This window comes from Nipponia nippon, unplaced genomic scaffold (genome assembly GCF_047370975.1).
Source record: "Nipponia nippon isolate SJK-2023a ecotype South Korea unplaced genomic scaffold, ASM4737097v1 scaffold_3, whole genome shotgun sequence".
NCBI classification, from domain to species: Eukaryota; Metazoa; Chordata; class Aves; order Pelecaniformes; family Threskiornithidae; genus Nipponia; species Nipponia nippon.
In genome coordinates, this window is record NW_028262347.1 from 41,396,440 (window position 1) to 41,421,899 (window position 25,460).

The window sequence follows — 25,460 nt, forward strand, 5'->3', positions numbered from 1 at the left end:
GGCAGCCCAAAAAAACCCAGTGTTGAAAGTAGAAGCTGCCAGTGCCTTCTCTGTTTTTCTTTTGCCTACAGTATTTCCATGAGAGAAAAGCCGTTAACCTGATATTCTGGCCAAATGACACCACAATAATTTGTTCTAAATGCTAAAGTACTTCTTATTTAGATCTCAAAGATTTATCATTTTAACTTAACATCTGCCCTGACTGAGGTAGTTGTGCAGTTGTGTCATGCTCTGCTTAGCAGCTCCTCGACATTACCCCAAATGGATCAAATGGTTCTTATGCAGCATAATCACCATTAATTGAACTCTGATTGCACTAGGTTATTTTGTGTCCAACCATTTGTCTGCACTCAAGTCTAGTGGCCTCAGGAACTTAAGAAAGAGCTGCAGCTGGTTTCCTCAAAGCTACTCAGGTGGGAAGGACAGTGCTGGTCAGATTTGAGTATCTGTACTGCACAAGGAAGCCTTCTGTACTCCGAGTTTCCACCTCCATGATAGCATTGGAAGGCTGCTTGTTTATACTTCCCCTAAAAGAAACTGGCCATGTAAACATTTTGGTATAGAAAGTACAAAGATCAGTTAAGGGCTGATTTCGATAGTTTCCAGGTCCCTCCCGTGCTTTTAACTGTGATGGGAATGAGATAGTTGCAGGATCAACCTTTTCAGTTTTGAGCCCATGCACAAAGAGATGTTGTTGAAAGTTAGATTTAAATAAACAAGGTGAATTTGGTGTCACCAGGAAACAAAAAATTAATTAGTTATGAATAAGTGTTGCTAAAACCACCTGATTTTATACAAGTCAACATAACCAACAACCTACTGTGCATATCAGCCTTGCATTTCTCACTTAAAAAGAACAGTAATTCAAAGCACACCAGTGGCATCAGCTGTAATAATCCAGGTGATAGTACTATAATTTGAGTATACGCAAGAACAGAGCAGGGGCCTTTTCAGTCTGCTGAAAAAAGATCAAAAATTTCTCATAAAGGAAGGAATCTGTTTCAAGCATTCAAAGATCATCAAATGAGGGCCCACTTGCTATTTTGCCATTCCCTTCACACTGTAACCATCCCTTCCTTTTCTAAACAACCGACCTGTATTGTATCATCAAAAGGGTTCTGCAAATCAAAAGGAAATAAATTTGTTATGAAGGTTGATAAAACAAAAGGGCATCAGGGCTGCCTTCTGCTGATATTTGCATATAAACCTGAATTAGAAGCATGTCCAGTGCTCCCAGTTTGGTTTCCTAGGTAGAAATAAAAGTTTAGAGCAGCCCAGCTGTCTGTGCAGTGCAGCAGCTGGGCTATAGGAGAGAAGGAGGTAATGACATTAATGTGATCCAGCACTGACATGTCAATATCTTCCAGTGCAATTTGAAGAAATTGCATCACATATAATTGACAGTCTGCTGTCTTATTACATTTCCTGTTAAATCTTTCTACACCATACTACATTTACTTCAACAGTGATCATGGAGGTTTGTCCTAAATGCCTGACTTGTTTTTGTGCACTGGAAATATTTACTTTCTTTAGTTCCTGCAAATTTAACCTGTTAACTTGTATTTCCAGCTAAAGAACTTTATAAAGAGTTATGAAGAGGGAGCTGCTGCCTCATTCTCTCGTGCCATGGAAACAGTGGAAGCCAATGTGCGGTGGCAAAGGCTTTATAAGGAAGAACTATTCCAGTGGCTAAGAAAATCCTTGGCACACTAATCTGTCTTTCCAGCTGACCATTTAACATGAAGTTCTGCAAGAGGAAGAGGAGACATTTTAAAAGTGTTCAACATTAAAATAATGAAGACAAGATGAGATTGCAGGGAGAAGGGTTTTTTTCCTTTTTTTTAATTGTGGGATTTTTTTTTTACGCTGGGCTCTTGTGAAATTGTCAAGAAGCTTTTCAGACGAAAAGATCATGAACGCTTGTGAAGTGCAGTCTTCAGTGTACACAGCCAAACATGATATTAAGTGGTGCATGTAATTGTTGAAGAAAAACAAACAAAAACACTTCAAAGACTATTTTGTGCATGCTTGTACCGTCCCTGCCTGTATTCTAGCATGCTTATGTATAACAGCCACATTTTGTATGTGAGTTCCAGTTACATCAAAGATGGGCATTATACAAAGCACAAAGACTATCTATGACAATCAGTGTTGCAACGAGCAAAAGGAAAGGAAGGAAAAGGAAATGCAGAAGGCTTCCAGCTTGGGGCAGTATGAGATGTAAAGTCAGCTTTCCTGCTAGCTGCCAATTAGTCTACCACTCAGATTGTCTCTTAATGATTACAAAGATGCCAGCTCATTTCTTGAGTTGCCAGTTGTTGCATCTGCAGTCTCCATATTCCCATATTGAAATAAGCAGCATAGAGAGCGAGGAGAGAGAGAAAGGGGGGAGACAAAATGAGAATGAGAGAGAAGGATATCATCCATGCATTATAATGATATACATCTTAGTTTTAGCTGTGAACGTATGCAGTGTTTGAGGGGAGCTTTGCATTGACTGCACAGAATCCATGAACCACCTCTTCTCAGCAATTTTATAAGGCAGTGGTATTCACGATGGGTCACCCAACCTGTGCAGTAGTAAGTTTTGCAGCTGATAGTGCAGAAGTATTATCAATAAACATAGGATTCAAGCGGAAATTAGCAAACAGGGAGAATACCTTGCATGCTAAGACATAAAATTAACCAAGAGGGCTGTGTTGCATGTGGTAGACTGGCGTCTGTAGGGATTTATTATGATAGGCAGGTCAGATTCTCCATGTGGGCAATACTTTTGCAAATATGGGATGTACGATTTCTGCCAACTTAGAAAAGTGAAATGTGGAGAAAGAGTGGGATGTGTCTGTGCTTATTTGTACTGGCTAATACTGAGAACATGGTTTTCTTTCTGTTTCCTTGTATTTCACATAGACTGTTGAGTGACGCTTTTCTTAATCATATGTTTGTTTCTTTTTTCTCAATCCTTAATCTGAAAGATCAGTGATACAGTGGAACTGCTACTTGTACAATGACCAGCTGCACCATTGGTGCTAAGTGTTGAGGATAAAACTGATGGGGGCCAAACACTCCCCCATATTTGCACCGTGGAGAAAAAAAAAACAACACAAAACTACAGAGAGTTTTCAGGAGGCAGATTGCAGCAGCTTCAGAGGGGGAATGTACATGTACGACAGTGTTTCTTTGTTCCATCCCAGCCTTTCAAAACCATCTGACCACACCATGGCCCTGTACATTGGGAACATGTAGCCAGACAAAGTAGAGAACAGCCATTTTATCTGGTTGTTTTCTTCACAGGGTGTGGAAGTTACCAACATGCTTTATGGTTGCAGTTGCTTATCCCCAGTAAGTTGTGAATTGAAACATTAGTGCAAAAAAAGCCAAACCCAAGCATCTTCAAATACTATCAGAGTTGTGTGGAGATGGTATTGCTTTCTGGGCTGTCATTCCCATGGTACTCTGCTCCTCAAGAACTGGTAGACACATCCCATAACTAAGCTGTCGTACCCATCTTGAGCCTGTCATTTTGTGTCTTTTACCGTGCAGAGGGTGCTGTTTGTGGATTGGGTGCATGAAATCCTCGTGTGGGCTTTGCTCCACTGTTTGGTGCTGTGTAGCACCGCATGTTAGCTTGACCACATATAACCAAAAGAAGAAGGAATCCTGTGCTCTTGTACTGTTAACTCTTTGCCTTATAGTAAGTCCTAAACCTTTGTGCTATGTTGCAATGCTAGTGAACCTAATGCCCAGAGACATTATCATGTCCAAGTTGAGTGAAATCCTCCTCCTCCTATGTATTTTACCTACCTCACAGGGGTGTTGTGAGGCTTGACTAATGTTAGCAAAGCACTTGAATATCCTCTGATGAAAGGCATTTAAAAGTGCAAAGTATTATTTTATGTGGTTGACCAAACTCAACCTCAATGCCAGTATGTAGCGTCACATTTTTAATTTCTACTGGACAAAATCACATGCAGATTTGTTATAATAAAAAAGCAAGCCAAATATTATTTAATATAACCTCTACCCTGTAATGAAGGCCAAAATTACGATATCCAAAGAGTGTGCAGAAAACCAAGCCCTCAAACGTGAATTACTCTGAGGATTTCAGAGAAAAGAGTGCATAATGGTCTGTCCCTTTGCAATTTTATTCAAGGTTGTCTTTGATGACTTTTCTTTTTCAGCACCACAGATTAAACCACATACCTCCAGGATGCGCATAGAAGTTTCTGGTCTTTCCACTGATAAAGGGCAGGCTAGCAATATGTTCCAAAGTTGAAAGTTTATTTCAGCCTATGAATTCTGCACAGTGCATGGAAATTTCCACTGTTGCTCAATTGAATTGAGGTTCTTGCACATTTAGCTGGTGTTGGATGTAAATTAATATTTTAGTGGCCTTGAGCAACTGGTCTACCACAGATATCAAGCACTAAATGTATCTATTATACATACCTATTGAAGTATTGCTTATAATTGTTGTATTCTAGTAATGTTGGTATTACTGCTATAGCTAAGGTTGAGCTGGCCTTTCCATTATAATTCCCTATTCTTTTATTTTTTATATTTTGTATTTTGCTGTTTCATACTGGATCAGGATTAAATTTAAATGGATTAAATACAACAAAACTATAGCTGTTTTCTACAATATTCAACCCCCCTGCATTTAATGAGATGTCTTTACAAAGTTTTTTTAATAGGAAGTTCCACACAGCTGTGTGTTAAAGAATAGTTGATACCTCATGGAAAACTCTAATACAGCCTGCTTAGAAAAATCTATTTATCTTATTGATTTTCTTTCTCCTTTACCAGTCCTTTTCTTCCTTTGTCCTTGCCTAAAGATGGGCCTCATTTTTATAATTTTGATTGTGATTAGGAAGCCAAATACCCCAAACTTTTCAGCATTTTCAAATCCAGGATTTAATTTTGTCCTTTCTAGTGAGAGGAGATGTTGCAAAATGTGAATCCAGTGTGGACGTGGACCTCACTGAGACCCTGGGAGTCATTTTATGGAGATTTTATGAGGCCTGTATCTCTAATCAGCCTTTTTATGACTCCGGATCCTTTGCAGTTATTATTATAACGTTGTCCACTACAAAAATCTCAGCCTATTACTTTGTAGCTGGTAGAACTATTCATGTATCCACTGCTAATAGCTGTTAAAATGATGGTAGCTACTAATTGTGACTAGGGGAGAACAACATGAAAACATTCTTCTGAAATGAAATGTCACTTCTGCTATTACTGGGAGTACTTGGACATGAACTTTGATGAAAAAAGCTTCATATATCCTTAAGTACATCCAAATTTGTGACTTTCGATGATCTTTTCAGTGAATATAGAAAGAATTCCAATACTACGTTGGAAACTGAAGGTGAATTTTGTGTAGCTTTCGGGCTCTTGTGGGTATTTCACTGAGCTTTAGAGTGTCAAAGGAAATATCTCCACTGATGCAGAAGGGTGCTTTCATGGGAAAGATCCTGAACCATACAATTAAATCCTTAGTAGTAAAGGATAAAAAAAAGCAAATTTTATATATATATATATATATATATATATTCATGTGAAAAATCCTCCATAGAGATAATTTTCCTATAAAATGTCAGTAAGTCTGATTATTTGGATAAAGTGAAGCCAATATTTGCAGATGAGGGTGCGTTTGTTTAGATACCTGCATAATAAGGTTTTGGTTTTCCACATGATCATAGCCAATACTGAAGTCAATGAAAATAGACTTTGAGTCAAATGTGCAACTTTCTGTTTGAGGAAAAGGGATGTGGCTTTGCAAACTGTTCATGTATATAATCAACTTACCACCACTTCTGTTATGAGTACTGACTATATCAGGCTCCCTGTCCTAAGCAGGATTTATCGCCACAGTGTCAGTATGAGCGTGAAGGAGTAAAAGGACCATCCTGCTTCTCAGCAGCCTGAATAGAGGCTGTTTGCCCAGCGTTGGATGGAGCAGTCCAGAAACTGCTGTCTACATCATCTGCCGCTGCCACCAGCCCACCCGGGTCAGGAAGGCAGCTGGGAACCACTGAAGTGTAGAGAGGCTCCATCCAAGTTTCTCTCAGCTAGACGGGAAGGATAGAAGGTCCCTTTGCCTGTTATGGGTTGTGAGTGATCTTCAGAGATTAGTGTCATTGCCTTGTGCAGGCAGGAAACAAAGTGAGCCTGCATTGCACAGAAAAACCTAAATCCCTGAGCTCTGGTCACCCCAACTGTTGACTGAACTCTTTGTAAAGGTCTAGAATATTAAAATATAACTTCTTTAGAAGTAATTTCAAGTGGTCAAAAAATATCTTGATTTTTCAGTGCATAAGAACAGACAGTCTTTTCCTTTATGATACTGTTGTTAGTGTTGAAAATGTGCCATGAGTTTCTCAGGCCTTTTTCTAACAAAGGGTTTGGAAGGATTAATAGTAGTAATAGTAGTCACTGTACTAATACCATAAAAAATTTCAGATGCCTGTGCAAACCTGTATGGCAGTAGTGTCTGTGCAGTTCCCTTTTTGCATACAAAACTGTAAGAAATTGACCGCTTTGCTTCTCATGGGACTGCGGAGGCTTTTGCCTATCTTAAAACCAATACTGAAACCCAGTGAAACCACTCTGACTTGAACAGGTAGCCCATGCTGACATGAGTAATCTAGCCTTCAATGAGAAGGAAGGGGAGAAAGGGACTGCTATGCATAAGGATTTTTCACCAAAGTAAGGCCACATGCTGTAGTTGGAGCAGAATTTTAAAAACAAGTATATTTTGAAGAAGCTGGTTGAACTTAGCTCCATCTTGTGTCTTTATGCTGACAGTGGAGGGTAGCTCAACCTCAGAATACCCCCACATGATAATGCATTTGAGGTTGGATTTTATAGAACAGGTGTGGAGCTGGTTTCATTGAGATGCGTTTATGGAGAATCACCCACACGAGCAAATGCTGTGGGTCAGACCCAGTGTCCTTTCTCAGAAAAATTGCATTTATATTTGGCTGATTTGTAACTAGTGAAGTAAGTGTGACTTTGCCAAGCAGTATTTCTGAATGCTTTGCTTATTTTATATGCACTGTTTCCTAAGGATATCAAAGCGATGTTGGTAGAGAACAGAGAGATGAGCAGCGTTGTGAGAGCGGAGGGGACTGTGCTGCAGCAGGCAGTCAGGAGCCAGGAGGCTTTAGCCAGAGTGCCCCAGCGTTTCCTGGACAGCATCGCTTGGATTTGCCCGATAAGGATAGCCTTGGTACAACGGACGAGGCCAAGAGCCAAGATGCAGTCTCAGTTCTCTGCGATACATTTCAGTCCACCTAATATGTTCATTTCTGTAATTGCAAAATAACCTGTAGCCAAACTGATGACACGTGTGTGGCTGCAGTTCCTCCATTGGTGCACGGTGAGGTAGATCCGTTGAAGTGACTGATGTGAATTGCAGCTGAGGATCTAACCCATTGCTTTCAAAACAGCCCCCTGGGGTGACGGGTGGGCTGGTGTACAGGATGTTTCGCATATTTGTATCTATGTTTCAGTAGCACATACTGGATGACAAATGTTTTTTGTTTTCCTTTTGCTTTGTTAGAACAATACTTTGCGATCGATTCAAATGTGATAAAGCTTTATGTTTGGAGAACTGCAGAATACTGTACTGTGAAGAGTGTGGCTACTACCCTCTCTTTTTCCTGCAACAGTAGATTTCAGCAGAGATGGACTTCCCTGGACTTAGACACTCTGTGAGAAAAAATATTCTGACAGTTTCTAATGGAAACATCATTGTAATTACTGTATAACTACCCTGTACAAAGACAGCTTTATTATATGTGTAAATGTCATTTTGCTATGTTGTTTTTATGTTTGAGGGACAATAGGCTTTGGTGTGGGTGAGATGTATAGCCTTATAAAAACAGAGATTGTAGCTCCCTGTCTGATGTTTTACTGAAAGGTGTTCAGTTGCTCTATTTTTGCAGAAGATAAACATAAACCAGTTCCCTGAAAACTAATGATCTATTCCACTACACATGCGTCAATGACATAAATGGATCATACTCTTGAAAATAAAGGCTTGATAATAAATTGCATTATTTTCCCAAGAGACTCCACATGTAAGATCTTTTGACACCTTAAGAGGAAAGAAGTCCTGCAGCTATTAATGCTGGTCATAATGGATGAATCCCTCCATTAATTCTGTCTCAGCCTTAGATTAATTCTGAATACTGTAATTAGAAGAACATATTTTTCCATCACTTCTCAAATCTGTGCTCTTTGGAATTCAGTTCTTTGTCAAGTAAGAGGTGGAGCTGGCTCAGTTTAGATACAGTTCACCAATGGTTTCACACAAACGAGTGTTTGCAAGATCAGAATGCCATTTTCATTTAAAGGAAATACAGATCATTGCATAATGTCACAGTTCTCTCTCTATGTACCATATATACATGCATTTATAGCTTCTAATTCTGGACATTTTGCCTTGACAAAGCTTTCATTGGTTATTTGTATTTATAAATTTTACTCAAAAGTTTCAACTCAGCAAAGCACTTGGACGTAGGCAGGATGTGAGGCTGTGTTCACCACGACTCAACCATATATGTAGGCATGGAGGCAGTCCCACTGATTTCTGTGGGATTAAGCATGCTCTTCAAATTAATGTATCAAATCATGCATGTGGCTGAAACAGTCTTTCTGGAAAGTGATTTAGGTTGAAACCTGTTTCTGTACAGGTTTCAGGTGCAGGATATGGTGACGTGTTTTTGCTGAATTTAAAGTCACAGCTTTATACAGAGCCAACTGCTCTTCTCTCTTTTCTTTTTTTATAGAAAAGCATATATTTTGCATATAGAGGGGAGATACTAACTGATTCTCAGTATGCCTAAAAATGCCAAATTTAACAAGATTTTTCATTTATTGTTGGAAGCATCCTAGGATTTGCGAATAAAAGCAGAATTATTCTTACAATGCTAATTAATGAATATAGAACTAATCAGTATTTTAAACCAATAGCCAAATAAAATATATGAATTTCTGTTATAGTTTACCAGGAAACTGTTTTTCTGTGATATGCCTTTAAAAATGACTCCATAAATATGGGACCACTATGTGTTCAACATAAAATTTTTATTCCGCTCTAACTAAGGACTGACTAAATGGATTTTTTTTTTTTTTTAATGAGAAACTTTTTCTTCTGTATTTTAAGCAGAACAAATTTGAATTTTGTCTCTGATAATAAAATTTTGTATAGCAATGTGTAATTCATCACTGTCTTAATTTTCTGACATGGAGATATGGCTAAGATAAATAATACCCAGCCTTTTGATTATGTTCCCACATCAGTTAAGGTAACAGTTTAATAATGCTGAATAGATACACTGTGGTTTTACAGTGAAAAACATACAAGAAAAAGTATTTTTTGACATGAGGAATTTTTCAAAACACATTGAAATGCTGGGACTAGTAGAAAGCAGAGATCCACAGAAAATATAAAATTTGGGCTTGGAAGTACTCATAAGCACTCCAAGATTAGCAGGACTGAGACTGCAATATAGACCAAAGTCTGCCTTTTGTGCTTTTCTAATTATGTAAATTTTGAATAAGCAAAAAAGATCTTTTCATTGGTAAAAGTGATTTTGACTGGAATGCAGTTCAAATGACTTTTTAATAGAGTCCTTGAATTCAGGCTATTATTTTCCTTTTTTGAAGAACAGTTTTCAGTAACAATGAGATGTGAAATATGTGCAATTATTTACCCATTGGATACAATCATGTTCCCGCTGAAGTCAACTGGAGCTTTGACATTGACATCACTGGGAGTAAAAGCCAACCCTGTATTTTTCAAAATATACCTTTCAATGCCAGAATGTCTTTTTTCTTTAACAATAAAGATGTTGTCTTCTGTACTGCACATCCTAGTCTACTGAAAAGCCGAAGGGAATTTTTGAGGTCCTGATTTTGCAGAGCACAACAGGCAGCATTGATGCTTTGAGCACAGGTAAGCAGAACTGGGGACTAAATGAGTGTGTTTATGGTATCCTACCATTAAACACTTCACTGTATTATACTGGGGCTAGAATTTTGACCATCCTATATGCATGTGTCAGCAGAGTATGGAGACATACCCCTCATACCTCTTTTCCTCGACTTCAGGTCCAGAGCAGGAGTTCAGGAGGCCCGAGGGGGTGGCTTGGGGGTCAGCAGAGTGCTTTCACATTAAAAGGGGACACTGGTATGTAGAATGAACTATGAAAAGCTGGGATATGTTGTCCCTAAAAGGGCCCCTGTCCCTCCCTTTTCTACTGCATATACCTCTCCAGGAGTGTTGAAACAATCAAGACGAAGTGCACGGCCACCTTGTTAGCATCCCTGGGAGAGGAGGCAGGATGTGAGGAGGGAGAAAAGTCACTTTCCTCTGAAATCCCAGTGGCAGCACATTTCCTAATGAAACATCAAAACGAACATGCCTGTTTCTTCCCCAGTGCGGCCACTGCAATCAGCAGCACTTCAGTTGGTGGCTGAGCTGCTTTCAAGTTGAAAATTTTCGTACAAGACCAAATGAGGAGCTGTTTATTTGCTCTCGGCTCAGTGTCTTCAGTAAGAGCAGAACTTTAAAAGCACCCATTTGCTTTGAAAGCTCCACAGCTGAGCTGGGGGGAGTAGGAGGGAAAGAAGTTAGATCCTTTGGTTTGTAAATTGACTTAGGAGTATTTGCTGTCTTAATAATGAAAAATCAGGCTTTGCTGACTAATTCCCTGCTTCCTCCTATTTCTATCAAAAATCATCTAGCTTCCTTTAAGCTGCACCTTCTGCATAGAAGCCACCATGCAGACTCCCACTGCTACCAGAGGTCTCTGACGCCTGCATACTGCAACTGAGCAGGACCAAGGCCTTGGGAATGGAGGGAAGCAATTCAGTGAGCTGGTGATAGTCCTGGCTTTTCTGAGAACCAAGCACATAAACCCCATGTTAGAGAAACAGTATTGAGACTGACATACTTGATGGCCAAGGTTGTATTATGGATGGGATGGGAAAATGAGCACACAGATAGTTGTCAGAAAAGTGTAATGAAGATAAGGCTGAAATGATGTGAAATAATGAGGATGTGCTTGGGAAATTAAAGCCTCATTATGTTGAAACTTAGTCTTTCAGTTAGCAGCCACATCTACTGTGGCCAAAACTAATTAAAAGTAAACAGAAATTGCTGAATGGTTAAAAGGAGGCACCCTACTAGTGATTGTTGTTTGTATCTTGGGGCAAATTATAGAAACTCCTCTACTGAATCTAGCCCACACTGTACTCTATGCCTGTGCCAATTTATCATAAGACAGCCCATTAGAATTTGGACTAATGGTGCAAGGCTGAATGAGAACTGCATCAGCAGGACCATGGTGAGACTTGATCCTTAGGTATGCTTCCCATGCGTCACCCTCCCCTTTCTGTCACAGTCCTGCTGCTCTTCTCAGGCCACAGCAACTGTAGGAACAGCAGGGAGAGCTTAGATATATTTTCATAGAATCGTTTAGGTTGGAAAAGACCCTTAAGATCATTATGTCCAACTGTTAACTTATCACTGCCAAGTCCACCACTAAACCATGTCCTCGAGCACCACACCTGCCCATCTTTTAAATACCTCCAGGGGTAGTGACTCCACCACTTCCCTGGACAGCCTGTTCCAGTGCCTCACAAACCTTTTGGTGAAGAAATTTTTCCTAGCATCCAATCTAAACCTGCCCTGGTGCAACTTGAGGCCATTTCCTCTTGTCGTATTGCTTGTTACTTGGGAGAAGAGACTGACCGCCGCCTCGCTACAGCCTCCTTTCAGGTAGTTGTAGAGAGCAATAAGGTCTCCCCTCAGCCTCCTCTTCTCCAAACTAAACCACCCCAGCTCCTCATAAGACTTGTGCTCTAGACCCTTAACCAGCTTTGTTGCCCTTCTCTAGACATGCTCCAGCACCTCGATGTCTTTCTTGTAGTGAGGGGCCCAAAACTGAACACAGTACTCAAGGTGCAGCCTCACCAGTGCCAAGTACAGGGGGACTATCAACTCCCTGGTCCTGCTGCCCACACTATTCCTGATACAAGCCAGGATGCCATTGGCCTTCTTGGCCACCTGAGCACACTGCTGGCTCATGTTCAGGCGGCTGTCAACCAACACCCCCAAGTCCTTTTCTGCCAGGCAGCTCTCCAGCCACTCCTCCCCAAGCCTGTAGCATTGCATGGGGTTGTTGTGACCCAAGTGCAGGACCCGGCACTGAGCCTTGTTGAATCTCATACAGTCGGCCTCAGCCCATCGATCCAGCCTGTCCAGATCTCTCTGTAGAGCATTGCAGCAGATCAGCACTCCCACCCAACTTGGTGTCATCTGCAAACTTACTGAGGGTGCACTTGATTCCCTCGTCCAGATCATTGATAAAGATATTAAACAGAACTGGCCCCAATACTGAGGCCTGGGGAACACCACTTGTGACTGGCTGCCAAGTGGATTTACCTCACCACAACTCCTTGGACCTGGCCATCCAGCCAGTTTTTTACCCAGCGAAGAGTACGCCCATCCAAGCCATGAGCAGCCAGTTTCTCCAAGAGAATGCTGTGGGAAGTGGTGTCAAAGGCCTTACTAAAGTCCAGGTAGCCAACATCCACAGCCTTTCCCTCATCCACCAAGCGGTTCACCTTGTCATAGAAGGAGATCAGGTTAGGCAAGCAGGACCTGCCTTTCATGAACCCATGCTGACTGGGCCCAATCACATGGTTGTCCTGAACGTGCCGCGTGATGGCACTCAAGATGATCTGCTCCATAACCTTCCCTGTCACCAAGGTCAGACTGACAGGCCTGCAGTCCCAGTCAACTGGGACCTCCCCGGTTTACCAGGGCTGCTGATAAATGATTGAAAGTGGCTTGGTGAGCACTTCCGCCAGCTCCCTCAGTACCCTTGGGCAGACCCCATCCAACCCTATAGACTTGTGTGTGTCTAAGCGTTGTAGCAGGTCGCTAACCATTTCCCCTTGGATTACGGGGACTTCATTCTGCTTCCCATCCCTGTCTTCCAGCTCAGGGGGCTGGGTACCCCAAGAACAACTGATCTTGCTATTAAAGACTGAGGCAAAGAAGGCTTTAAGTACCTCAGCCTTTTCCTCATCCTTTGTCACTATGTTTCCCCCTGCATGCAATAAAGGATGGAGATTCTCCTTAGCCCTCCTTTTGTTGTGAATATATTTATAGAAACAGCCAGATTAAGTTCTAGTTGGGCTTTGGCCCTTCTAATTTTCTGCCTGCATAACCTCACGACATCCTTGTAGTCCTCCTGAGTTGCCTGCCTTTTCTTCCAAAGATCATAAACTCTCCTTTTTTTCCTGAGTTCCAGCCAAAGCTCTCTGTTCATCCAGGCCAGTCTTCTCTGCCATCGACTCGCCTTTGGGCACATGGGGATGGCCTGATCCTGTGCCTTTAAGATTTCCTTCTTGAAGAATGTCCAGCCTTCCTGGACCCCTTTGCCCTTCAGGACTGCCTCCCAAGGGACTCTGTCAACCAGTCTCCTAAACAGGCCAAAGTCTGCCCTCCGGAAGTCCAAGGTAGCAGTTCTGCTAACCCCCCCGCCTTACCTCTCCAAGAATCAAAAACTCTGTCATTTCATGATTGCTATGCCGAAGACGGCCTCCAACCATCACATCACCCACAAGTCCTTCTGGATTCTCAAACAATGGGTCCAGTGGGAAATTTTGTACAATTTTTGGTTTTGTGCCATTTTGTGCTGTACAACCATTTTGTATGGTTTTGCCTTTGTATCATCTTGCCTCTCAGCAGTAATTAGAGGGCTGCAATAAAGAAACCAGGGCAGAAGGATCTAAGTGGCCTTGATCTTCCACGGTGTTAACCATCTTGCTGTGACCCACCAAAGTGCCTCACTATCTGCTAAAATGCTAGGGCCTAAGCAGCAGCATTAGGGCTCAAGCCCTAGTATACCACTTTCATTTTGCAGTGTATTGAACACGATGTTAATTACTCACTGTACTGCTACACCGTTACTTTTAGCAAACATCTTTTTGCTTCTTGAACTTACTCAGGAATCACTTTTGTCTGTTATACTTACCATCATTTTTGACCTGCTCATTGCAGAAGGTTAAGAAAAAGAAAGAGGAGGAAGAGGGGGAGGATAATGAGATGCTATTACATGACATGTCTATTACAGTAATTCATTTCATGTGGCACAGAACTGTTGCCAGTGATAAATGCATGTTCCTGGTACAATTATGAGATGTACCTTGAACTTTTCAACAATAAAACTGTCAAAAGGTTGCAATAAGCACAAGCACAAATGTGAATACATCCCTTAAAAAGATTAAATAGCTCACAAATATGATTTTAAGAAATGCTATTGTTTTCAGAGATGCACTTTTAGATCCATTAATTATTTATAGTTAATACCAAAAGTGTATATTGTTTCTACTCTACAATCATGAATGTAATACATTTTTTCCCATGCCACTCAGTTGCTTAGCTGATTGACACATTTTGAATGAATTTCAACGGAAGTTAGAGTAATGGTGTAATAATAAAAGTCTTAGCACAAAATCAGCATGCATTTCCATATGGACAAGTGGAAATCAGAGTGGTTCTGTCCCTTTCAAAGTGCCTATAAGGTTTTGGGTAGTTGATATCAAAAGCAGGTTAACCCAAGCTGGTAAGTAACCCCAAGACAGATAAGTTAATCAGGAGAACATGTCAGCTTGGAAAGCAGAGGCACTTTGGGGAGGGGGAAGTGGGTCTGTCTTGATTGTTTTCTGAAGATTTGTGCAGCTGAAAAGGACAAGCAGATCAAAACCCCAACCAAAGAAGCTGGAGCAAATGAACAAAAAGCCAAGACATACACAAGAATTGGGACTGTGGCTCTAAGAAAAGCTTACAGAGAAGGGACTTTGGACTAAATGCTGAATTAAAAGACTGAAAAAAAGATGTACGGAGGGTTATTTCACATCAACAGGTTTAATTCGATGCCAAGCAGTTACAATAATCTCCAGTGGAACCAGTGTGATAGGAGAGAGCTCAAGTTTTTATGTTGCAAAGTCTTCACTGGCCAATGTCATAAGATCAATGAAACACATGCATTTTAAAACATGCTTCCTGTAGTTACCAACAATTGTAAGACAAGTTATTTCTGCTTAAGATAAACACTGGGTGATGGTTACCACTAAATGTGGTGAGTTGCAGAAGCAGTAAAAGATGAAGACTTCGTTAGTGCCTTATTGTGGCTGGTCTAGGCTGGTGGGCTGGGAGCCTTGGTTAGGATTTCACCCGGTGTGCTATGCAACTGCAGACTTTTCCCTTTAGTTTTAAAACAGTGTAAGCCATGAGCTGTCCTATGTATACAGAGTGCTTTTACCATATTAAAATATATGAACTGCTTAGGGGAGCTCTTGCTTGAACTAAGATTAGTTCACAGAATTCAGTAGCAGATAAACGGTTGACTCAGGACTTTTTTTGTTCTGTTTAAATCTTCTTATCACTGAGGGTATTTTGCAGTAACTCATAGTTCAGCCTGTGAAAAATAGTCAGATGAATAAAAAACCTAAAGACAAAATATCAGGATCATAGTTCATAAAAACTGTCTCTGCATCTGTCTTTACGTAATTCATTCTTTTGTGACCTTGCCCAATACCAAAATTTCAAAGGCATATAGGGGGTTTGCATTTTACTATTTTTGTGTGCATAGTATGACACTAAATTAAAATGGGCAAATATTTAATTGATATAGCTGCATGGAATTTCTATGGAGGCTAAGTACTCAAAATTACGCGTATAATAAATGGAAAAATGAAGGTCACAGATATAAAGTTAGGTATGCAATTGCAATTACAATTTTAAAAACATTTCACTTGTGTTCAGCAGTTGTACTTTGTAATAGGGTATAAAATGGTGCTACACATTTTAAGTGTCTGAGTGATTTGTTTAGGCTATAAAAGGACAGAAGTCTACTATTTCCTTCCTACATATGTTAAACTTGAAGCTTCTGCTGACCAGATACAAACCTGACAGGGCATAAAGATACAAAATGCTAATTGTGCTACGTTTGAAAAATTGAAGTAAATAATGAGATTTGCTAAAACTGAGGGATTAAGGGAAATATGTAATGAGCACTGATTCTACAGACTTCAGCAGGTTAAGTGTGGGCATGTATAGACAAGTGGATAAACTCAAATAAACAGAGTTGACTCACTTTCAGCAGGGCAAGACAAGAGTTTGTCTTCCTAATAAGTAAGTATACCCATTTTCTCTACATTGTGCTAGCAACTTCTAATTTGTATCAGAGTTGGTAACAGAAGAATTGTGTCCACTGGTCTGAAGGCACAGCGGTACCGGGACTTCCATGTGTCCTGGTAGGAATGATTCAATTAATGTACTATCCAGTCCTATTTTAGCAGAGCTAGAGAGATTTGAACAGCTGAGACAAAGCAGTGCAGTACACTACTTCCAAAGAGCCTGGTTCCTACCATGTATGTCAGATTTGCTAAGTTTAATTGTCTGCTAGATAGATGTCTGCATCTGAGCTTGTTATTGAGGATCCCTTAGTCAATACGAAGAAAAAAACAATAAATCACATCATAAAATATGCAACTAATGCAGTAAGGTGGATAGAAAAGGTGAATATAATGAATTTCAGTAGTAAGATAATGTGCATAGGAAATTTCAAGGCATAACCTGGAGTGATTAACTTCTTGGAAAAACTGACTCCATTTACTGTAAATGAAATTAGTAACTGAAGCCCAACTCAGGGAGTTGGTCAGAACATGAATGTAAAAAAGTAACCGTCAAACCAAGGGAGTCTCAGTAGGGCTTTTATTTTTTCATAGACCTCTGTCACTTGTGTTAGATGGGAAGCAATATATCCTAGTCAGAATATGTTTGAGGATAGACACTGTCTGTTCTGACAGATGACAGTCCTCTGATAGAAGGTAATTGCTGCAAAGTTGATAAATTGATTCTTTCTTAGATCCTGATTTAAACCCAGATTTTTTTTCCCACACCACATGTGGGATATTAGCTTTCGTTCACTTAATTAGTATTTAGGCTTTGACTGTTTCTTGATGACATTACTCAAGAACAGACACGAAGTAGTGTTTTTAGCTAAAACTAGCATAGCTCCTGAAGTATTCCAAGGGCAGAGAGCAGATGCATTCTCTGAGCGAGGCTCTAGTTTGTTTTATTCATGAATAATATAATTTCTTCCTGACTCTTTGATGCCATGGTAGGGAAGACGTTGTCTGATATAGAAAATCCTTTATATTGTCTGGGTCTTTTCAGTTTATAATGTCCTACATTATAAAAACAGAAGTAGTAGCTAAGCATATGTAGTGGCAAACATAAGGTGGTGCAATGATTTTCTTCACAGTGAAGGGAAATGGCAATAAGTTATGAAAAAGGTGGCTGTAGAAAAAAAAAAAAATTAGGTTGGAATATAAAAAAATAACAAAAGTGCTCATGGCCTTGGATAAAGGCATTGGACTGAAATGGATTAACATACCACTTTAATCCGGGCCAAGAAAAGAGCACCAGACAACTGCGTACTTAGTGAAGAACAACACTGAGAGAGAAGTATGGAAGGGGAAAAATACAGTACAGTGTCAATAATTTGGAAATTATGTATAAAAATGAAGTATTTCCTTTGACCAAGCAAGAAGCAGCTTTAGGCTTCACAGCCCCTACACACATTTCAAACCATTATTAGAAATATAATAGGCAAATGGCAGAATAGAAATGGAGGAACAGGTTAAACAGATTACTACTGGGCTTGAGAAAATTGAAAGTGGCAACACACAATGATCATGTATACTTAGGCAGCCAGAATATTGCCCTTTAATAAGTCAAACTTTGATCATTAGGACGCTAAAGAAGAAGCGTCGGGGAAAAAAGGCATTTCTGGACTTCTGAAGGATAAGGAAAGCAACAGCATTAAGTAGTGTGAATTTACCAAGTACAGATCTTGCAAGAGAAATTCGATGATTGCTTTTTTGATAGAATTACAAAATTATTGGATGAATTCAGGGCAGTAGCTATCATTTATTTGGATTTTAATAAAGCATTTGACGGCAGCTTTCAAAATTAATTCAAATTGGCTAGGGAACAAACATGTTCACATAGACTGAAGGCTGAAGAACTGTTAACAAAAGATAATGAGAAGTGGCAATCTCTAAGACTTGGGTGAGATATCTAGTGGATGCCTGGGTTTGGTCAGGTTTTAATATCTTCATTAATAACTTCTCAGAAAGGATGGGAAAAGCAGCCTCTTACTGAAATTTACGGTGTGAGGGACTTGTTAACAGTAGTAAGGATGGGGAAAATTTACGAGACCCTACCTAAGGAACTGAATAGCGGGCAGGAAATAAGATTCACCTCTAAATGCAGGCTAATTCTCCTAGGAAAAATCATTCACAAACTCAGTTACTCAGTAGAATGGAGAAACCTCAATAGTACAACTGCAAAATAGTCTAGAGGAGTTAGCAGAGCAAAGCAGGTACAAATTTGCAATGAGTTATAGTAACAAAATGATCTAGTACCATTATGGGATCACACTGTAATGCATAATGTCACCGAGCAAGGAGTTATAATCTTTGTCTACCAATTTTGGTTTGACTGCAATTGGATATGGTTTTTTGTTCTCAGAAAGAATTTAAGAAATAGGAAAGAATTCAAGATGAGAAACAAAACAGGGTTTAGGGAGAAGGTATTTGCTCTAATCAGATGTCTCAACTTGCTAATAAAATGAAGTTCTTGGCAAAGAGATTATGACAATAAAAAGTGTCTATGTATTTATGTGTACACTGAAGAGGTATAAGATAATTAAGAAAATCTTAAGCGAAAGACCAGTGACTAACAGTTTATGGGTAACCTAAACACAGCAAAGGAAAGGAAGTTTCTATGATTATATCTGAAGACAAGAGGCGTCCTAATACCTATAAGAAGCGTGATTGCAATGTCATCTTGAATTATTTGAATCATTTATGTGTTTAATATTTGGATCCTTGCATCAGCTATGGTAATATGTGCCTTTAGAGGCAATAGGAAGGAGAAGGAAGAGGAGCCATAGCTTAGCTATCTCAAATTTCCTAGAATGGACAGGGTGAATCCTCCAGTAAGAATAATGGGATGAAGTTAAGAAAAGAAACGCAAGACTCAGGTGAGCATCCAGGTCTGCAAGTGCCCTCTCAGTGTTTCCATTGACTCTCCATTCTGAAAAACATTACAAAGACTGAATCAAAATCAACAGTGGGCCAGATTTACTTCTCTGTTACATCTTTAAATTTCTCCAGCTACTGTCAGTTTGTGTCTTTAAAAAATGTTTGAAGAACACCAAACACCTTCATTCACTAGCTAAAAGGTGTCTAGATTGATGTCTGCCACTAGAAATGAATTGTACCTACCTGCCAATAGCGGTCTCAAAGACCTTGCTATCCTTACTGGGAGCTGCAAGGAGCATGGGGAACAGGAGGGTTTGGGCCATCCCCCAACCAAGGCCTGGAATCAGCCCATAACCAATCTTAGCATGGTGATTGTCAGAAGAGATGGCTTTGGGGTGAGTAATTATTGACAAGAAAATATAAAGCATATAATTTAAATTTAATTTATTCCTGTCTTTAGCTTTTCTGTGTGATTGTGGCTACACCTTGAAAAACTCTTACATGACTCTGATTTCTAATCCACAGACTCTCCCAGAAACAAATTATAGCAGTGCTCAGAAACTCACCCCATTGGCAATTGAAAGCACTTTGGGCATCTTAAAAATGAGATTTTGATGCATAGATAAATCTAGCGACACATTACAATATTGCCCTCTGAAAGTGTGCAAGATATTCCTGCCTTGCTGCATATTACATAACATAGCCATTAAATGCAGATTATCTTTCAAAGGAGAGGCAGAGATTAATGAGTCAAACGAAAATGATGAATTAAATGAGCCCGATCAGACACACTTACAAAATTAGCTAGCAAAGAGTTCTATAGAAACAAGAAATATTTGAGCTAGATTGCTCAAACACAATTTTAAGAAGAGTGGCAATGCATATAAACATACATTATCACATTATAGTATTCTTATTATATTCTATTTTTTTCTGTCAAATACATAATGCAAAGACATTGCAGACATTATTCTGCAAACAATACCTTGGGCAAGAAAAAGGGTAAATGCCTTCTCCTAGATGGAGTACTGAGATTCAGACTGCTGGGTTCTGACCCTGCGCTGGCTCTTTCTCCAGCAGGGGGGTGGAGACTTCAGTGGGGCTCTGTGTGAATCCAGAAAAGTCTCCCCTTGCAGTCAGGCCAGATCAGAGCTATAAATCAAAGCCACTGATTTGCTCTGTGTCTTTAGGCAAATAATTTATCCTTAGCAGAATGCAAGTCATTTAGTCTTTACATAATAATACTTTCCCTCCCAAGGGATATTGGGGGGTCTGAGTATTGAAAGGTGGGAAAAAGATCAGAGAGCTTTTGGTGGAAGTTGTTTTGTGAATACAAAGTTATCTTGTTTTTACACGCTAAGTCCACTCTTAATGCTTGTTTCCCACTCCTATCTGCTGACAGAATTCCTTGTGTGATGGCAAGGCTGTGACTGATGCACGTGTTATTCAGCTATCAGTAATATTGACCCTGGTACAGAAGGTTAACACCTCCCCAACCTCTTTATGTTCATGCAAAGTGTTCTACAAAAAGAACAATTTAAATGCAACAAGGACACAGCTCATCTTTGGAGCATTTCATGGGATCCCCAGACTTTCAACGCACATCTGCTGACACAGTGCAGTACTGTGGTCCCTCCAGCCCAGCTCACAGCCTGACCTGGAGCAGCCGCCTTTCTACCTCCCCTCTTTAATCGGCTTGTCAGCTTAAGGGCTGCACTCTTCCAATGCAGCTGAAATGCTGGCACTCCTTTCTATTCCTCAGGTACAAACTGCTCTGCTCTCCCAGTCTCACCAATTAACACAGTTAAGTTAGGCGGCAATCTGAACTTATCTGTAGGTTGTTCTGTTCAAAACTGAAGAAGGACTTTTGTACCTGAAATCTTAGGGATTTTCTCCAAATCATAGAATCATAGAATCATTTAGGTTGGAAAAGACTTTTAAGATCATCAAGTCCAACCATTAATCTATCAGTAGGTTGAATAAAAGATATATTTCTGCCTACCAGCTTTGTACAGCCTTCATGCGGACAATCCTGGGTACAGTAACAGTAGCTCTGCAAAAATTTACGAACTGTATATTCAGTGGAGACTGCCAAGATGCCTTGCTGACACTACTTTAATTACCATATCATCTGATAAATGACTGCATAGCTTAGTGAGATTCCTTTGGTGAGGGAGATCAAGACACTAGCTCCACCAGACTGAATACAACCTCTTCACTTAATTTATGCAAATCTCTGAAGTCAGTCATATCCCCAGCATATGTTTCTGGAACTCCATCCATCACCGTCATGATGTCTCTATCAGTTGATGCTAATACTCCTGTTTCTAACTTGAAAGCTAAAAGACGATATGAAAATTGATGGATAGATGAATAGCTGCTACCCTGGAGATTTCTTATTCTTGATGGAGTATGGGCTGACAGGTATGTGGTGAATGAATTCGACAACATCCTGTGTTTGTAATTACATTCTCCATCCTTATTTTTATAATAATTCAGTATTTAGCATCAATGTTCCAAAATATTGTTGTAAAAGAGCTGTGATCTATAACACTCTAACCGGAGCTTGAACCGAGAGTAATATATTTTCTGAAAATGGGCAATAGAAATCACTGGAGAAAATGAATTCAGATGCTTGATCACTGGCAGAGGCACTGGCCTTGGAGAATGTAACTCTAGCAGAAAAAGGAACATACAAGATCTATGTGTGGCTATGCTGACTGCAGCACTGTTTAATTAACTCGGATGGTCGACCTTCCTGGATGCCTTCTAATGTGAGCGATTTTTGTCGTACTTTACAAAGAAGATGGAGAAGACCCTGAGCAACATCTCTGGAAGAGTCAAAGCAGCCAAGGGAGGGAAAAAGCACTGCTGCTGCGATTCACATCTGCTGGCAGAGGGCTGAAAAAGGAGGTTTCAGCCCAAAGGTGGCCTGCACCGGGGGGAGCTCGTGCCCAGCATCCTCGGAGAGGCACAGGGCAACTACCAGGCTGTGACTGCAGATGAAATCGAAAAGTGGCTGCTTTAGGACCGCCCCCCTGCGGCCTCTGCTGCCTCTCTCCTCCCAGCAGCTCCCACCGTCAGGCCATGCTGGTGGCGAGTGAGCCCTTGGCTGGGCACGCAGCCAGCCAGGCTGAGGTCTTCCATTGACACAGGGCGCTGTGGTGAGGTGGGCTGGCTGCCAGCTCTGTCCGTGTCCTGGCTTCCCAACCTCAGGGCTGCACATCCCTAGAGTTTGTCAAATACCTCAGTGAAAAAGGTGGCCGACATCTATTCCTGCTGTGGAAATACCAGTGAACTTTTTCTTCTGCTCCAACTTAGCTGATATAGTATTTTTTTTTTTTATACCTTCATCTGTTACTCACCCAGTTCTTGGCACTGCTGATTCCCAGGAGTTATTTGGTCCCTACAGCAACCTCAGAGAGAGAGACCAGTGTAATTTGGAGAGATCCCTACCAAATCTTTGCATGTTTTCCCTTGAGAAAGATGGAGACAAAGAAATCCAATGGCAGAGCACCTCTTCCAGACTTCCGATGCTCTGCTTCAAGCCAGAGCGTCTTGACAAAGCAGCAATAATTTCAGTGGTTAGTGATCTCATGGGAAGAGTAACACTGCCTGATCAGAGAAACACTTCAAAGCACTATCAAAATTATGATAATTCCTTCATTTAAGAACTCTTTCTGGCTTCCTATCAAAGCGCATGCTTACACTGTAGCCACACAAGTGTTATTATAGATAGCTTTAAGCTAACTATGTAGCTTTCATAACAGGACAAATAAGCTGATACTTTTCTGCTTGTTGCCTCTGAACTGAGAAACTTCAGACACTGCTCACAGGCAGTTCTCACGTGATGTTTACAATCTTTAGCTTGTATTTCTAGTCTAATATAGCCTAACTTCATGCTACGGTCATTTTCAAGTTCTTAATTGAATCCTTCTTGTTCCAGAGCCTCCAGGGAAGACTTGTGGCTAGAAGTTACTCTCCTTGCAGCCTCACATGCAAATGTCATCACTTCAATGAATGTTGCTTCTGCTTCAGGGCAAATTCAAAGGTATGTTCTTCTTGGGGCTAATTTTCAAGGACACTCACTCACCTTTTGTGAAAAGCAGAAAAGCCCTGGTCCACATTTTCCTTTTGGAAGATGAACTGAACCCACTGGATATTTATAGCCTGAGCCAACACCTGGTGAAGGCCTTGGGATCAAGTCCAAACTTTCCAAAGGACAATAGATGCCATTGTGGCTGATAACTTATTGCCTCTTCAAATAATGGTGGCACTGTGATTGCAGTCATTAAAATATTCCCAGTGATTGGCATCACCAGACAGAACCGTAGTCACCAAAAGAATGTTATCTGCCCGCAAGAATAATATTTTAGAATATTTAATCATGAGCAACACACGTAACAACTGTCTTTTAAGAAAAAATGGCAAAATAAAAGTTAATGTAGTCATTTTTCTTACATTGTAAGCAGACATTTAGCAGAGGAAGACTGTCATTTTCTATCAAATAACTTTGATCAAGACTAATGACTTTACTTCGAACTCCCATTTTTCTTCAGATCTCCATACTTTCTGTAAAAACTAAGGTTTTAATTATATTCTTCTTCCCTAGAGAAGGATTTTTATGAAAACAAACCTTGAGCCTTGCAGCACTTCAGCATGATACACTTACTTCCTGTTATTAGTATAATTAAACAAGTTGATTTCACAGAGCCTATGGACTCTTTTTTTTTATACATTGCAGGCTCTCCAAGAGTATATCCTGCGGAATTCTTTCCACAGGATCCTGTATTCTCTCTTCTTTCTTTGACCATATAACTCTGGGACTTTAAGACAACAGTTTTCAAAGGAATTGCTCTCCATTTGCATTCTGTTGGGCAAAACAATCACGATTTTCAAAAGAATTCAGTAGGCATTGTCCTAATTATTTTCCTATGAGGTTAGTGGTGAATTTCTATTTTTTCTCTGGGAGCAGAGTTACACAAAGCTACTACCATCTAAGTACGTTTTTATACATTAAACTTGGTGAATTTTGAGTAGCTTGCTCAATCGATATTTATTAAATGATCAGTCCTAACAACGAAATGTAGTCAAAATAAGTGGTAGGCCTAAAATGGAACATTTTTGATTACTAGAGATTTAATCAATTGGAGAAAACAGCGAGGCAAAATAATGGGTGACTGAAATACTGCACACAAATCATTTTAATAGTCTAACTAAGCTAAAAGTAATAACACAGCCTTTGTCAACCTTGTCCACAACAAAATGCCACCGTGCTGAAACTCAAGAATCAAATTTCACATTCTCCATCACATGATGCAGAAGAAAGCAAATGAGAAATTACAGCCTGAAGTGCCAAAGGAAGGCACTTGGAGGATAAATGTACCTATGTATTGTCAAAATACAGCACTAGACATTTTTTTCATCCACATCAACAATACGTACCATAGGAGAGAGAAGGGTGTAAGCTAGCAGAATTAGATTTTAGGGATCAAATACTTTAAGGAGAGACAGAAGTTGTGTTGCAGTGGGCCATGTTTTGATCAGAGTGATCTGAGTCCTAACAGAGAGAGCACAAGCGCAGGCAGCACCAGTGGCAGCGTATCCCACTATAGATAGGATAATGGAGGGAGAGGATGCAGAGTGTTTCAGAAGTGCAGATAGAAGTGTGAATGCATTGCAATTATTTATCATCCCATTTTCCTATGGAAATGAGTTACCTTGGCGCACAAGTGGTAAAAAGCACTTGAACCAAAGGAAAGTGCAGGTTGAATTCTGGCATCTTGGCTCGTGAAAGGATTGCTGTCTGCATCTTTTGTCCCTTCTACATTGTAGAAAATTACCTATGATGAAACGAAACTGCAGTGCCATCTCTTCAGGAATTGCCAAAGAGTTGTTCAGCTCATGCAAATATACAAAGGAGAAGAGTGATGTGATTCAGAATTACATCACATTAAGTGTGTAGTGTTAAAATGTGACACAGTGAGTCACTGGCTAAGACTGCATTAGCAAGTTGTGTGTGTGTGTGTGTGAGGAGCAGCACCTCTATAGAGAGAAACTGGACCTAACAGCAGGAATTTTATTTCAGAGTAGCTCAGGTCTGCTCCCATGGACTAAATGCCTGTTAGCTGCTGGAGTGCACCTTGTGGCTCAGTTTCCTCCAGAAGGAATCCAGTGCAAGCTTTCCAGTATGGATCCCTGATGTGAATCAAAGTGCAATAAGGTTTGGGGAAATGATGGGAAATTGTCTTCAAAGGTACACTCCTGATCTTTGTCTTATGATGCACAAGTATAATTTCAAGGTTCTCATCATAGGCTGC

General features: G+C 40.3%; 1 protein-coding gene across 2 annotated transcripts in view; it reads left to right on the forward strand.

Annotated features, from left to right (window-relative positions):
- Nucleotides 1–9,790, forward strand: part of TRHDE (thyrotropin releasing hormone degrading enzyme) — a 223,567-nt gene extending 213,777 nt beyond the window's left edge. For both annotated transcript variants that reach the window (XM_009463186.2, XM_087766876.1), the window contains one exon: nt 1,570–9,790. In XM_009463186.2, the coding sequence (XP_009461461.2) occupies nt 1,570–1,713 (144 nt within the window). In that variant the 3' untranslated portion in view covers nt 1,714–9,790. The remainder of the gene's footprint in view (nt 1–1,569) is intronic.
- Nucleotides 9,791–25,460: the final 15,670 nt, after the last annotated feature.